The 14,759-nt window shown below is 38.6% G+C and overlaps 1 protein-coding gene across 1 annotated transcript in view; it reads right to left on the reverse strand.

The window, feature by feature from the left end:
* The window catches only part of DISC1 (disrupted in schizophrenia 1), a 186,129-nt gene that overhangs the window by 134,496 nt on the left and 36,874 nt on the right, over positions 1 to 14,759 (reverse strand). Inside the window, 3 exon segments of the mRNA XM_010562955.1 lie at positions 2,301 to 2,536; positions 6,586 to 6,715; positions 10,056 to 10,206. Of these exon segments, the coding sequence (XP_010561257.1) occupies positions 2,301 to 2,536; positions 6,586 to 6,715; positions 10,056 to 10,206 (517 nt within the window).

A 14,759-nucleotide genomic window follows, 5' to 3' on the forward strand; every position in this document is an offset into this window, starting at 1 on the left:
TTGTGCATTTTTCAATAGAGCAGCAGGCACAGCATACACAACACTTGGGCAGATTTTGAATTGGATGTACTAGACCAAGAAGCCACATCACGTAGAAAAAACACCTACAAGACATTTTTAGTTCAGAGAGCACCACCATCTCCTGCAGAGAGGACAGAAGCTGCTGAATAGACAGTGAGTGGTACCTTCCTTCTTTGAAAGACTGCACCAGCCAGGTTGTGACGCATTCCTACCAGCTCATTTTGCTTTTAAGTTGGGAAGAGGAGGAGGGGGGAAAAAAAAAAACCTAGCACTTCATTGATGGACAGTTGCCAACTCCCTCAACAGCTATGACCACCAGGTTTGTGTCTCACCTCAGCTGAATGCTATAACCATTAATCCTCTCCACTTTCACCCTCCCAGAGTCAGGTCTCCTCTTGCTTGTTAGTCTTCTGGCCTTTTGCCAGATTTCTGCTTTTGCATTCCTGGCTACATTAAGGCTCAGCTTAAGAACTGTGATGGATCACACTCCCTGCCAGGACACTGAAATCCTTAGCAGGTAAGAGCTTGCTCTGAGGCTGCAGGTTCAGATCCAGTCAGGCTGCAGAGGACCTAAATGCAGAGCTTCCACATTCTGAACCAAGGATCCTAAGCTTCCACATGACCATGCCATAGGTGGGCATCTACATCATTGCCATTAGTTCTGGTCAGCAAAGGCTTTGCAGTTTGACAAGAGCACCCAACTGTAACCTGATATAGGAGATTTAAACCATTCCTGATGGCTGTCACAGATGCCTGCCTAAGCATGCTTACTTGCACAGCCCAAACCAGCATTTATCTGTTCCCACTTGCAATAGGGGAACTTCAGCTATGGTAAAGAGAGCAGAAGCACCTGATCATTGGCCCTGGTGACACAAAGTTGATCAACAAACAAAAATAAACCAGAAAAGTTCCATTCAAGGCATCTTTTAAAAATGAACAGAAAGGAAAGAAATTAATTCTAAATCTTCATTAAAGTTCTGAACCCACTTCAAATAATGAACGCCTGTTTTCCCTGACATGACTGTGTTATTCATGGTGCTAGTGAGCAAAGAACTCAGAGCAAGTTCCTCCTGAACCAGTACTGTTTTAACTCATCTTTAAATAATTTCCCAAAGAGTTAAGTGCAACTCAAATGTCACATCAGCAATGTGAGAGAAAAAAAAAAATCTAAATATTCTTTCGTAAGCAAATCCAAAACTAAGAGAAAACTCAAATCAAAGCACAGGTTCTCAGACAGACTGCTTGAGACCTTTTATTCCTCAGTCTCAGAAACACAGGTATAAGATACCATTAAAACAAACTAAACTTAATTCAAGATACTATTTCCCATAACCTAATTTAAAATTTTAAACAAACCTCAAAAGAGAGGAATATGTCTTCTACAAAATGTTCTGCTGACTTAAAAAAAAAAATCTGTATAAATTAGCACACATGAGCAGCAATTTCTCATGAATGTTAATATAACCAAACTAAATCCAATAAACATGAAGGGAGAAAAAAAATTTGCAAGCAACATAGTTATTGCTTATCTGGAAGAAATGCAAGTTAGGATAAACAGGAATTTTATTTTGTCCTGGTGACACAGCAACAGCAATACTTTCAAAGTTCCATCACCAACGTCCCATTGACTGCCAGTATAGTTTAGGCCCTCAGCGCTTCTATTGCTTTTTTAAATAAAGATGAGGTTATTTCCAAAATGTTACCAAGAGTAGCTACTTTTCCATTTAAAGGAATCATAAGCTGCGCATTTAACTGTAGGTGTCCCAAAAGTCTTCATGCTGCATCCCTTCCCCCACTACCTTAAGTCCACTATCTGAGCCTCACACTCATCACATCAGAATTTATTATGACTGGAAGTTCACTGAAGCAAGAAGCATCTCAAATATTTATTTGGATGGTGCCTAGTACACACTTTCAGGCTGTGAGAAATATGTTGTAATTACTGCATTAGCAAGCTGGGGAAAAAATTCCACCAGTTAACAAGAAACAGTTTAAAGTGATGACTGGTATTAACAGTTGATAAATACATGTGCTTTCTGTAGGTGGCACTTTACCATAAAAAATATTGAGTGCAAGGCGTTCAAATAACTACAAAGTCTTCCTTCTTGAGGAAGTATATTAATATTAGACCTTCATCTGTTCTTAGAAAATTTTGAAGTGTCTGAATCCAGCTAATTAGCTGGCACAATTATGAAGAAAACAACTGACAGCCAATTCAACAGTACATTGGGGAAGATACAAGACTCTACATCACTGACAACATATTGAAATTTAAATACCTCTTTATTGTCCCTGGAAGATCCAGACTGAATGGAATTTGATAGGAGGATGCTAAAGTGTCATCCACAGCCTTGCTTATTTCCTCTAGTTCTTTCAAAGAAATGCAGCTAAGCAAAGCAGTCAGTTCACAGTCCTGTGACTGAATAAGCCTATCTTGTTCTTCAATTTCTCTTCTTAGCTGTTGATCTTTTGCTTCTAATATGGCCAGTCTTGCTCGGAGGTCTTCAATTTCTTTCTGCATAGAACAGAAACCTGAATTTACTATGAATCCTGTTAAAGAAACCCCTCTACCCCTAGAAAAATGCAGTACAAGCCTCAGAAGCAGCATGAATTAAGGTTGTCCAATTTAGCACATTAAATGAGAAGACAGTTCTTTTGTTGACACACAAAAATTCTTAGGTCTGTTGTATTTAGAAACTCTAGTGCTTACACAGTCTGAAGCTTCCCACCTCCATTTCAACACCAAATTTCAGGTTCCTCTTCCAACACCAACCATCAGTCACCTTTTACCTTCAAAATACATGGGTACTTCCCAAGTTAAAAACTTCCCCAAAAAACCCAAAATCTCAGTTCAACCATGACAACAGAATCTTGCTACAGACTGGCACCTAAAGTCATGAGTCATCTATCTGGCCGCCTGCAGAATATCCCTGCAACGGTTCCTCTGGGCTTCCAATCCAACATCAAGCACAGAATGCAAGTGGTGAATCACTGGCTGTCTGGCCAGTCCTTTTGATTATTAATATTTAATTTTAATTAAAAGCACAAAATCCCTCCCTCAACTGAAAATGACCAGAGCTTCAACCTCAGTTGAACTCATCTTGCCAGAAGTTCAAACCCTGTGCATTATGATACTGATGTTTCTTGCAAGAGTACGTTCTAATTTTTCCTTGAAAACCCAACAGATACTTGCACCCAAGGAAGGAGCACTTCATGAAGGAGTCTGGGTTGCTGAGTTAAGAGTTATTTACTATATGACCCTTGGCTCATTTGTCCCAGAAATTGAAAAGTGAGTAAAAAAAACAAATAAAACAAACAAAAAAAACAACAAAAACAAACCAACCCCCTCCCCCCCCCCCAAAATCAAATGAAAACTACTTGCTATCAAAGTAGTTGAATGCCATACTGGAGAATTTGGATTCTATTCCTACATTTCTTACAGTCTCTGTGAAGCTTTGCAAGCCATTTAAACTATTATCTCCACACTGAGCCACAGACTGAATGTTCACCGTTTTCCATACAACAAGAGGGGTCTCTGAAGTGCTATCTATAGACTCTCAACAGAAATCAAGGCTCACAATTCCATCCTCTGACCATATTCAGTCCAGCTACAAAGAAAAATGGAAAAAAAAAAAACAAAAAAACAAACAAAAAAACAAAACACTCCCTCCCCCCACCCCCCCAAAGCCAGCAAACCAAACAAAAACCAAAACAAAACCACCACACCAAACCAGCAACTCTTTTTCAGGTAAATAACTAGGCATTACAAAACTGATGTTAGAAACGACCATACAGCTTTTTATGGCAATTCACTTCTTCATTCTCTGTCTGTAAAATCGCAATAAAAATAACTCTTCACCAAAGCGATATAACGGAGATGAAATTAAGTGGGTTTGGATCACTCAGATGCCATGTTGATTAATGCTGTAAAAAGAGCCCATTCACAAATTAATAAATCTGAATCTAAAAGAGGATTTGAGTGGCATACAGTAAAAAGGTTCTGGGACTGAATACTGAGTAATGAAGATAAAATGGTATTCTGAGTACCTAAACAAGCACTTTCCATCTTCAGCTATCTTTCAGGACAAAAAAGGCATGCTCATATAATTAAAGACATTCATAAAACATACATACTATGCACAGATAACCGACTTTGGCATTTCTTTGCTTTTTGAGTGCTTCACTTTGAAACCTGAACATTCTTTTAATGTTTACATGTAATTTAAGTGTTTAGTTCACTAATACTCATTTTGTCAACAACATAGTTTCAGGTTTGCTGCACTGCAACAAGCTCCCCGAGTATCACTTAAAACAAGAAGAAACAGTCCTTGCATGTTAAAAGGTTGACTGGTTCGAAAAAATTCAACTTATATCAGTGTTGCACACTAGATTCATCAATTATTTTCCTCCTTTTTTGGTTTTAGGTTTAGCGACAAGAGAACAGAATGGCCCATGTTTCAACCCACAGGCATTTGTCAAGGACAGAAAGGTCAGCAGGCCAAAAACATCAGTTTTGTTTCTTTCAATCTCAAATTAGGCTTTTAGTGCATACAAAGGACAATTCTGTCTCTGTGTTACTGGTTTGGGAATACTGCCAAAATCTTAATAGGCCCTACTTAATACAAAGACCTTCATATTCTGTGAAAACGTAGTAATTGCAATCACTGCAATAAGCAACCTACATGGGAACAGAAAGGGAGATGAACAGAATTTCGTTTTACAAACACACTTTTAGTACTGAAATGTTTTTACAACATAAATAGATACCAGAAGCACACAATCTGCATTCACAGAGAGAAAGCTGTTCTGCTCGGGAATAGTTCACAGGCATTCTTGGGAGAAAGGCAATTTTAGCCAGTAAACTGGAAATTTCCCGCGTTCTTTTCCAGAAATGCCAAGAAGCCTTTAATATGCTCTTGGTCAGCCTCCAGGGACAGATAAAAAGGACTTGAAGTCTCAGCATGGAGCAGCAGATGATATTCAGCTCACTAAACATAAGCTGGAGTTTTACTTTGTGGATTTGAGTTTGAACTGAGATTTCTAACGCAACAGCTAATCAGTACTGACTGTAAACCTCCAGCTTCAGTTATGGGCTGGTGTTCTCCATGAAGTACAGACTGCAGTAGAAACATTAAAACATAAATTTTAGATACTGTCACAGGCTCTCAAAACCCTGAAGACAAACGCAGAACCAACAGGAGAGAGGGTAGAAGGAAAAGGAAAGTAAAGTAGGGCTGAGGAAAAAAAACAACCAAACAAAAAAAAACACCTGATTTGAGATGAGGTGAGATTTTGGGCAGGAGCAATCCTTAAGGGATGCTGGGAGCCACCAAACATCACACGTCAGCATTCTCCAGAACCTCAAATTCACAATAATTTTGAGTAAATTGTTATAAATAGCATGCCTGTACAACAGTGTGGCTCATTTGTCCCTAGTATAACTACATACAAATAAAGATTCACCTGGAGCAAGTATAAAAACATTAGCTGGCATGGAGTCTTAAGTACAGCAGTTTTCAGCTGAATATCTTGAGGTGGCTGGCTGGATGTCTAGATTATCAAAAATAGTTTTCTGGACACTGATAATGTTGAACTACACTATGTCTCCTCTTATATGTTGATGAAATAAATCTAAACAATACATAGGTGATTACTAGATGAAGAAATGTCTTTTCTATCCTAAGTATGGTTTTGCAATGGCCATCTAAGATGCTTTTCTCTTTCTTTCTGGGTTTTATTTAAATATTTGTGTGTACACAAACACACAGATGATTAAACTATCAGATCCAAAGGAAGAAAAGTATCAAAAATAATGAGATTCCAAGACAAGACCACAAAAAAAAAAACAAAACAAACAAAAAAAACCCCTAGACCTACTAGCTAAGATGTCACATTGCCAAGTGTGATCACCAAGGTGTAGAAGGAGGTGGAGCAAAGACTTGTACTAGACAGTAAACTTAGATTTTTGAAGGACAGTGAAAAGAAAGAGCTAAATTTTGTTTAAAAGGCTTGCAGATTTAAAATTGCACAGAAGCCATCTTAAAAACATTCCATTTGCCAAATTACCACGTTGTGACATCACGAGTCAGTGTAAAGTTACTGTTGGCAAATGCTGACTGCTCCATGATGATTCCTTCACCCTTATGAAATGCATCAATCATCTTTCAGGAACAAAAGCTGGTAAATCATGTATTTATAGTCAATTCTAACCATAAGCAGATGAAAACTTTTTGTCTTCAAATAAAAATTTCTGAAGATCAGTGAAATATTAAAATGGCAAATTAGAACATAAAGAGCACACTTAAAAAGATAATGAGGAAAGTTAAAGCACGCACACAAGCCACAGCGCCTTCCAATTCTGCTTCTCCATAATGAGATTAACACAACTCCTGTGGCTGCCATCTCCAATCATCACTTAGATTATCAACTGGACTACAGCCAAAGCTCTAATTGCTGCACAGAAGCAAAGTCACTATTACAATAAATTTATTTAATTGTGTGACAGCTCACAAGCTTTTCCCCATGCAGCACTGGTTCTTATAGACAACTTTGCAGTCCTGTTACCTGTAACCATTTCTTTTCTTGAAAAAGTTGGTTTCGTTTTGTGGCCAAAACCTGCATCCTCTCCTGATAAGTGGATCTCAAAAGCTTATGTTCATTTTCATGCCACAACTGGGTTTCTTCACGTCTAACCCTTTGAAAAAAAAAAAATGACAAAAGCTAAAAATTAGCATTATTGCTGAGTATTGACCTCTCAAAGATTAAATAGATCAGAATGCTATGCGTTACCTTCAGAGTCATAACACTCCATCACCAGAATGATTACATCTTAAACGGATACAGTTAGAGAACAAGAGATTTTTCCTTGGCATATCTTCCTTTATTATCTCAAACATTTACACTGTTTTTACAACACGCTGAAGAAGGAAAAAGGAAAACTTGTATAGCTTCAGGCTTCCCCCAGCTTTTTCATATTTCAGAAATGTATCCATCACTGCCTTGAAAGAGACAAAACTAAGGCATGTAATTTCTATCAATACAGAGAAAAATCTCTCCGAGACAGAAGTTTAGAAACTTGCCAAAGCCATTTTTGCAGCTTCTGTCAGCTTTTGGAGACTACATTAGAGATCATCTGGAGTGTTTGCTCCACGATGCCAAATTTTACTTCTCTTGCACAGCGAGTTCTTTCAAAATTGCAGTCAGTGGGATTCCTCACAGTGGTCAGTACGACCCTCGGCTGTAAATCTTTGCATGACTAGACCCCAATGTAATCAGTGCATTACGTTAAGCGTCAACTCTATAATCAGCCTCTCAAAACACATCTGCAAACCTATTTTGTCTTGCATGTTCCTGCATAAGGGCACGCACACTTGCAAGGCCAATTGCATTTCTGCGTCCATCTCTAGAGACAAGTGCGTGCATTTCCACATGAAAGGTACAGATACGTTTCAGTATCTTGTTTAAAAAAATACTGTCTCAAACGAAGAACGTTTTTGAAGCATCGTTTCCCGTCATAATCCTGCAAAGCAAATACATCCATGCCACATACAAAACATGCATCACAAGTCTGTTTTAAGCATGATTAATCACGCAATTATGATCTCCATGCACGGCTGTTTAACAAGTGTGTAGAACAAGAGGTTCCTGTCTCTTCTGCAGAGCCATCAGAAGACACATGCTTTACTACCTCTCTATGGGCTGCAGAATGTACTGAAAAAGCAAAATAAAACCCTGGCACTAAAAAACCCCGCATTGATACTTACACAAAATAGGCATAATGACAGTATAACTGTATTTCTGTAATAACAAAAGAGATCAGAGACACCCATATTATAAGGTGTTAGGCCACCACTGTGTATGTGCCCTATCATCATCACAGATTGCTGTGGCTACAGCCGACCACACCTCCCAGCAGCTCTGAAGCCGCCTTCTTTTAGTAAGAGCTGCATCTTTCCAAGAGCTGTATGCAATAGAAATTTCTGAGTGGATGGTCAAAATTTAGGAAACATTCCACAATGAACACAGGTTATTCCCAGAACCTCCTTGGAAATCCCATGTACATCTGCCTACTTGGTACTGAGGAAACAGAAAGAAGATCTCTCTGATCTCACCAAACCTGGGTGATTGCACAAACATGGAATTGTTCCCAAGCTAAACATAACCAAACCTGGCTCCTACCACCTGCCCCCAATATCCTATGTCAACACTGAATGCATTCAACATAAAAACTCATCTCATAATTTAATCAAGTAAAACAAAAACGGGGTATGAATTTCAGTCTCATGTATTAAACAAATAACCTGCCATACACACATTTAATTTAAAAAGTTCTTTATTTGCAAAAAGATGAGACTGGCTTAACGACAGTAAAACTGCAATGATCTGGTCTTCTGGGGCTAGTCTGATAATCTGTTTAATTTTCTAGGTGAAAAAAGAGATCTTGGGTATGTTCGTTTTGTTCTGATTAAAAAGGAAAATAGAAGTGAAGCCTACAAATTTTCCTTGGAGAAGTGGTCATGTTTTCCACCCTGTTCTATCTAAAACTACTGTTGGAACAGAAAAAAATTTAAAACATCCCTATTAAAGACAAAGGGTACACTTGCTGCATCAACAAGAGAGTTGGACCACAGACAAAGCAGTATGAAAGGCTACAAGAATCAAGCGAGAAGAAGAAAGGGTGTCACAACAACAGTCAAACTCAAGCTCAAAGAAAGCATTGTGCACAAGACAGAAAAGTGAAGAGGATATTCATCTGACCCTGAAGAGTGGCACTGCTCTCAGACCTGTGCAAAGAGAAGAGTTACAAATATAATCATGCAAAGAACAGGAACACTTTCATAAGTGTATATATTATATAAAAATGATATATATTTTATGTAAAAAAATATATTATATATACATTATATAGGAAAAAAATAAGCAGACTATGTATTTCAAGGATGCTTTAGTGACTCAATTTCTATAACACCAAAGACAACACCACCTCTGAAGCCAAAATCATTATTACAAATTAATGCATAGAGCAAACATCTCTTAATGATAAAATACAGAATGTTGTGTCCTAATCTTTAAGGAACAGTAAAACAGCTTCTTAGGGCCTCAGAAGGTAGGAGGAAACAGGTCTGAGGGAGCGCAGTTTGTTTTAAACCTGCCTCATTACTAAATACTATGAACAGAGGCTAAAAATACCCTTAATAGTTTCAAATTTCACAGTAAAATCCTATTATCTGTACCAATTTTCTCTAGTTTTCATGTATATCAAAAATTATATTCAAACATATTGACTAGCACACTGCAGCCTTTATATGTACAAGCTCCCAGAAAACGAAAGGTTTTTCCTTCTTTCATTTGTGCTACTGCATTTGAGAACAGCTTCCAATACCTATGAAGAATCCTCTTCTAACAACAGTAACCAGCAGCATAGCTGAAGAAAGACCTAGAAACAGAGACAACTTTTTCCTCCTAAGCTAACTACCTCCCTTGGGTCATCCAACGCATCTTGCATTCCCCCAATCTTTGAAGTTGTTATCCCTTCAAGAGAAGGCTGAGAATTTATTTTTGTGACTTTGTACAGTGCTGAGCACATTACTGCCACCTAACAAGTGATGCATAAAAGGAAGCTCCCAAAGATCTATTCATACCAAAAAAGAATCTGTTTTTACTTTACATTTAAATGTCCTTTCATTGCCTATAAAGGAGCATCAGAATTAACTCTGCGGGGAACCGCTGCTCAAGCTGCCTTGCTGTTGTATGCTCAAGCTGCTGTGTCAAGGATTCGATCCCATTCCCTCTCAACATCAGTGAGAAAAGTTCCATTTAATTCACCAGTTCATCATGATCAATGTTTTTCAGGGCAATTCTGAGAGTTGTAGAAAGAAAAAAAAGGGGGGCAGGGGTGGATTTTCATAAAGAAGCTCCAGACTGATATGTTAGAAGGTCGTTAAAACTCTTTAATAAAAAGTTATTCATAAATTTTATTCCACATTTTGAGAAAAACAGAAGCATCGTTTTACATAAAGAATCAACAAACTTACCGATGATCAGCAGCCCAGCGCAATGCTGCTTGAACTTGCATAATAAATCTATCCAAAAAACTGCTAACTGAAGGATGCCTTGAAGGAAGCTGAAATTTTAAAGATTTTTTCTCTTTCTCCAGTTCTTCCAGTTTCCGTCTAAATTTATCAGCTAGAAATTAAATTTTAAAAAAAAAAAAAAAAGTTACTTAACAGTGATAAAGAGGTTCCATTTTACCTGAAGAAGAAAAAAGGTCAATCAACAAGAAGTAAAATCCACCTCACAAATGGTTCTTCTCCTTTTGATAAAATACATCGGTCTGTTTTGCACAAGGATTAATTACTACAACTACGATGGAAAACATGAGATAACCAGGACGCTAAGCTACTTTCTTCTAAAACAAGAACAAAACTGCAGGCTTCCCAGCGCTTTCACAGAGTTTTAATTTGGTAAGGCTCCAAAGAATTGGTTCAAAGTTATCAGTGCTCTTTTCCTACAGCAACAGCTCTGAATTAGATTCTAAGAAAACTCCTACTCTTCACTGCTCCAATTTTAAAACAACCTTAGATGGCAGTTACACATTTAAAATCTGACCTCTTAAAAAATTGCATTTATTAGGTCAAGACGTGAAGAATCACATATGATATATCAGCAATATATTTCAGCAGAAAATGCACATGCAATTATAGCAATTAAACAATTATCACATTCTGGGCTCTCCTGAATTATGCTTACTTTATCATCCAACAGAAAGTTTTACTTTCAACTTTAAATAAAAATAACAGTGGTCCTTAAGAGATTGCTTTGTCTCTACCATAACTCTATAAATTTATTAGACTAAACACTTCTCTGTATAAGTTAGTTCTTATTTGTTTTCTGTCCCTGTGTGAAAAACAAAGGAACATAGTTCCAATTACAAATTATTATTTCTGGTACGTGTATTTTGTACAGTGCCAGTATACTAGCAAAATCACGTACTTGACAGATAACAAGCCAGAACAGCTTTGATTAGTCAGATCAGAGGGTTTTGAGCTAGGCCACAAATGGAAAACCTTTACAGTTCAGTACTTTCCTCATGACCTCACTGCCTACAATTTTGTGTGATTAGTGTTCCTTCCCTTCTAACATTTTCAATGCACGTTACTATCAGAGTAACATCCATCTGTGCATGCTTTTTACTGCTTATTCTCTTTCTTTATCCTCCAAGGGGTTTTAAGAAGAGGGGTTGTTTACATCTGCTGGTTTAGTGAAATGATCCATTTTTACAATAATCTATCATTAGTATTGATCTCCCTTCTGTGCCGATGGGGTGGAACGAAGACACATAATGTACTAATGAGACTAGATCTCCCTGGGCCAGCAGACTGTTCTGGGGTAAACTCATGGTGTTGCTATTATTAGGGTGCAAAACGCTGCCAGAAAGCTCCAGCTGAAATGACCACCACCCAAGTTACCACAGGGTCCAGGCCTTGCCCCCAACAACCACGTGCACATGTGTGCATACTCTTCCTGCAAAGCAGAAACACCTTTTCAGCAGTGGAGGTGAACCACATCTGTGGTGTGTTCCTCAGGGACCACAGCTGAACAGGTTTGTCCTATCCCTATCACCACAAGGAAATTAGAATTTGGGCCCAGATGAGACTCCCCAGCCCATACTTTGACCAGAAAAACGGATCGGCATTTGCATGTCGCATGGAATTTCAAACACAGCCATCAAAAATATCACTGTTACAAACAGAAAAGCAAGGGTTGGATTGCGACCAATGACCGCTGAACACCAAAACATGTGGAAACACCTCCTTTTACTCAAACCGTTCACCTTCGGGCTTCCTGTGTTACCTGAGCAGGAGTTGTGGCAACCCTCTACAGCCATTTTAACGACGTTGTCCTTGTTCTTTGACATCATTATGCTCACACTGTGTTTGTGTGTCCAGTTGTTTCATTGTTCTACTCCTACCCATCCTGGCCCTAGAAACAGGCTATTTTGGGAAGGAAAACAGATGAGGGCATCCACATGCCAATTCATTCTCTCTCTCTATTAATTCTTGGCTGCATCCTGCTTTATATATTCCAGCCTACACAGTATTCAATTAGTTTCTACTAACAGACGTTTCTAAATAATTTGTTCCACTGGCATTTTATAAGTACTGTTGCTGGCTATATCTCTGCTTGTTATCTCTCAGCACTAAATGATTTTTTATCCTTTCAGCATTGCAGTTAGGGGTTACATCTCAAGAGACTCCAACACCACCGAGCTAAACCCTGCATCACTCAGCTTTTAGGCTCCTCTCCTGGAAAGGAGACCCCGTGGTTTGACCTGGCTGATGTCTTCAGTGCATGGAGAGACTAAGGAACTTCAGTGCCAGCTACAGAGCAGGGAACGGCACAAACAAGGCTCATCTCAGTCCGGCTTTCAGCACTGCAGCTCAAGAGAGATCTGGACCGAGCAGAAGTAATGGGAATGATCAGAAGTCTAGCACATAGGACGTGAAAAAGAGGGCAATAAGCAGGGTTCCTCAATCTAGTGGAGATAAAGACCGAAAGGAGTAGCTTCCAGTACCATTACATACCAGGCAGCTGCAAAGAAAGCAGTAATACAATGCTGTTCACCTCTCCTCAAAACTCGAGTCCTCAGTAACAAACCTGAGCTGCAGTAAAGGAGATGAGGAAAGACATTAGATATAGTAAAGCACTAAAACAATCTGCTTGGGACAGGCAGGAAATCTCCACCAGTGTTGGTTTTCAGGTCAGACAAACATCTCTCAGGAATAGCTCTGGCATAGTTTTTAAGGTCAAGGCCAGCAAGATCAAATGTGTTCTCCTGAGATCACTTCCCACCATATTTTCTAGGATTTTTCAGCCAAGCAGCAGACACAGAAGGCCTTTGCTATTTGTAAGCCATCAGACTCAAGGACACCACTGTCTTTTACCCTCATTTTAGTCTTTTAAACATGTTATTCCAACACAGAAAAGACCTTCACAGAATCCCAGAGCTCACCAACAGACTGACACCAAAAGAAACCACACACACTCAGATACCTACATCACACACAAGGGCTTAATACTTCGTTGCTCTGTCTGATACTTCACCTCAAAATAAGTCATTTAACACACAGCTTACATGAAAAAGCAAACCCCCTGTTTGAGGAAGTTCTGAAATGAAGGAACTTTCATGCATTCAACACATACTGTTTCACAGACAAGCACTTGGAATGGAATGAGGCTTAATTCTCTTTACCAGCCTTTTATCTTACTGTATTCTGATGCTAGCTTGCTGCCTTGCAGCAGTCCTACGGATACCCTAGATGAAGCTTCTACTTCAGTGCAAACAGCAAAAGTTAACCCTTAAATTACCCTCCCTCCCAATCTGCTACTCCCTAGTGCACTTCAGACATCCCACTCAATTTATAGCCAACCCAGAGTAAAGGCCTGGAAGATGCTAGCTGCTGTTCTCAATTAAACAGAACACAGTCAGAGAAGCACATTGTCTCCAAAGATTGTATTTTGTAATAGCTTTGAGCAAACAAAGCAATTTCCATATTTTTAATTGACCATATGAGAACATCTGACTACCTCTCTACTTTTTACATATTCTGATATTGGTTTTATTCCCTTGAGCACAAGGTTCACTTTATCAGAACTATTTATCATCATTTAAAAAACATTTAAGAAAATCATCACAGTAAGGGTAGAACCTTATTTGCTACATACTGCATATATTTATGTTTATTTCTATCTGTTCTTTGCCGATAGGTCGGAAGATGATTAATCATGCTATTCTACAAATTGCTGGACATTATGAAAGTGTTTCTTCAGCTAGTTCAACTAGAGAAGGCTAGTCAATTCTGCCCCACAGTCCTGTAAACAAGCCCCTCCCCTCTTTCCCTCACTTCCCCCAAAAATCTGAAGGACCTAAACCATGATTTGTGTACGGTTTACAGGCGTAAATCACACACTGCAGCCCTAAAATCTTCTTCTTACCTACTTCCAGAGCCAGATAACCTCCCCAGCATTTACTTTCTTAAAAACTTAAAGCTTCCAAGATGACTGAAGTGGTTTTGAATACTCAGCATCAAAGACATTGTTACCTATTTTGTAAGAACTAAAGAAGTCCCAGGTTCAGATCCAAAGACCCCTCTAGCAGCCTGTCTCCAACCATGCACAGCAGCAGGTCTTTATAGAGAAGAAACTAAGAACCAGGGTGCAAAGTGTCCCTTTACCTTGATACTGTTCCTGAACCTCTAATGTCTGTCAGCGGAAAGACTTCCTGAGCAAGACAATACTCCTCTAGATCACTTCACTGCTTGAGGGGAAAAGGAGGGGAAAAAAAAAAAAAAAAGAAAAAAATCTACATCTATCCACCAGAAACTTCTCTTTTCTCAGGCTATCTATGGTTTTGGTCTCCAAAATATACTATAACAGAGAATTTCAAAATGGAATTATGAATTATTTAAACACGTACCCCATTTGGTAATTTTAAACCTGAAGTCTGACGATCTTACTAGGCATTTCATTTCTTTTTCTTTTTTTTTTTTTTACTGTAAATAAAACATTCCTTCTTTTCCTTCCCTGCACATTAATAACTTAGGCATCATCATGTTAAAACTGCACTGCTCATTTTCCAGGAACAAGAGACTTATATTAGCTAAAGCAACGCTACAAAGGCGAGAAAGCGAGAAGTCTAATACAGAGCTTGAATACGTGACTGAAATGCAGCTGGAGAA

Source organism: Haliaeetus leucocephalus, unplaced genomic scaffold (genome assembly GCF_000737465.1).
Source record: "Haliaeetus leucocephalus isolate CR32 unplaced genomic scaffold, Haliaeetus_leucocephalus-4.0 Scaffold162, whole genome shotgun sequence".
In the NCBI taxonomy this organism is placed as follows: domain Eukaryota; kingdom Metazoa; phylum Chordata; class Aves; order Accipitriformes; family Accipitridae; genus Haliaeetus; species Haliaeetus leucocephalus.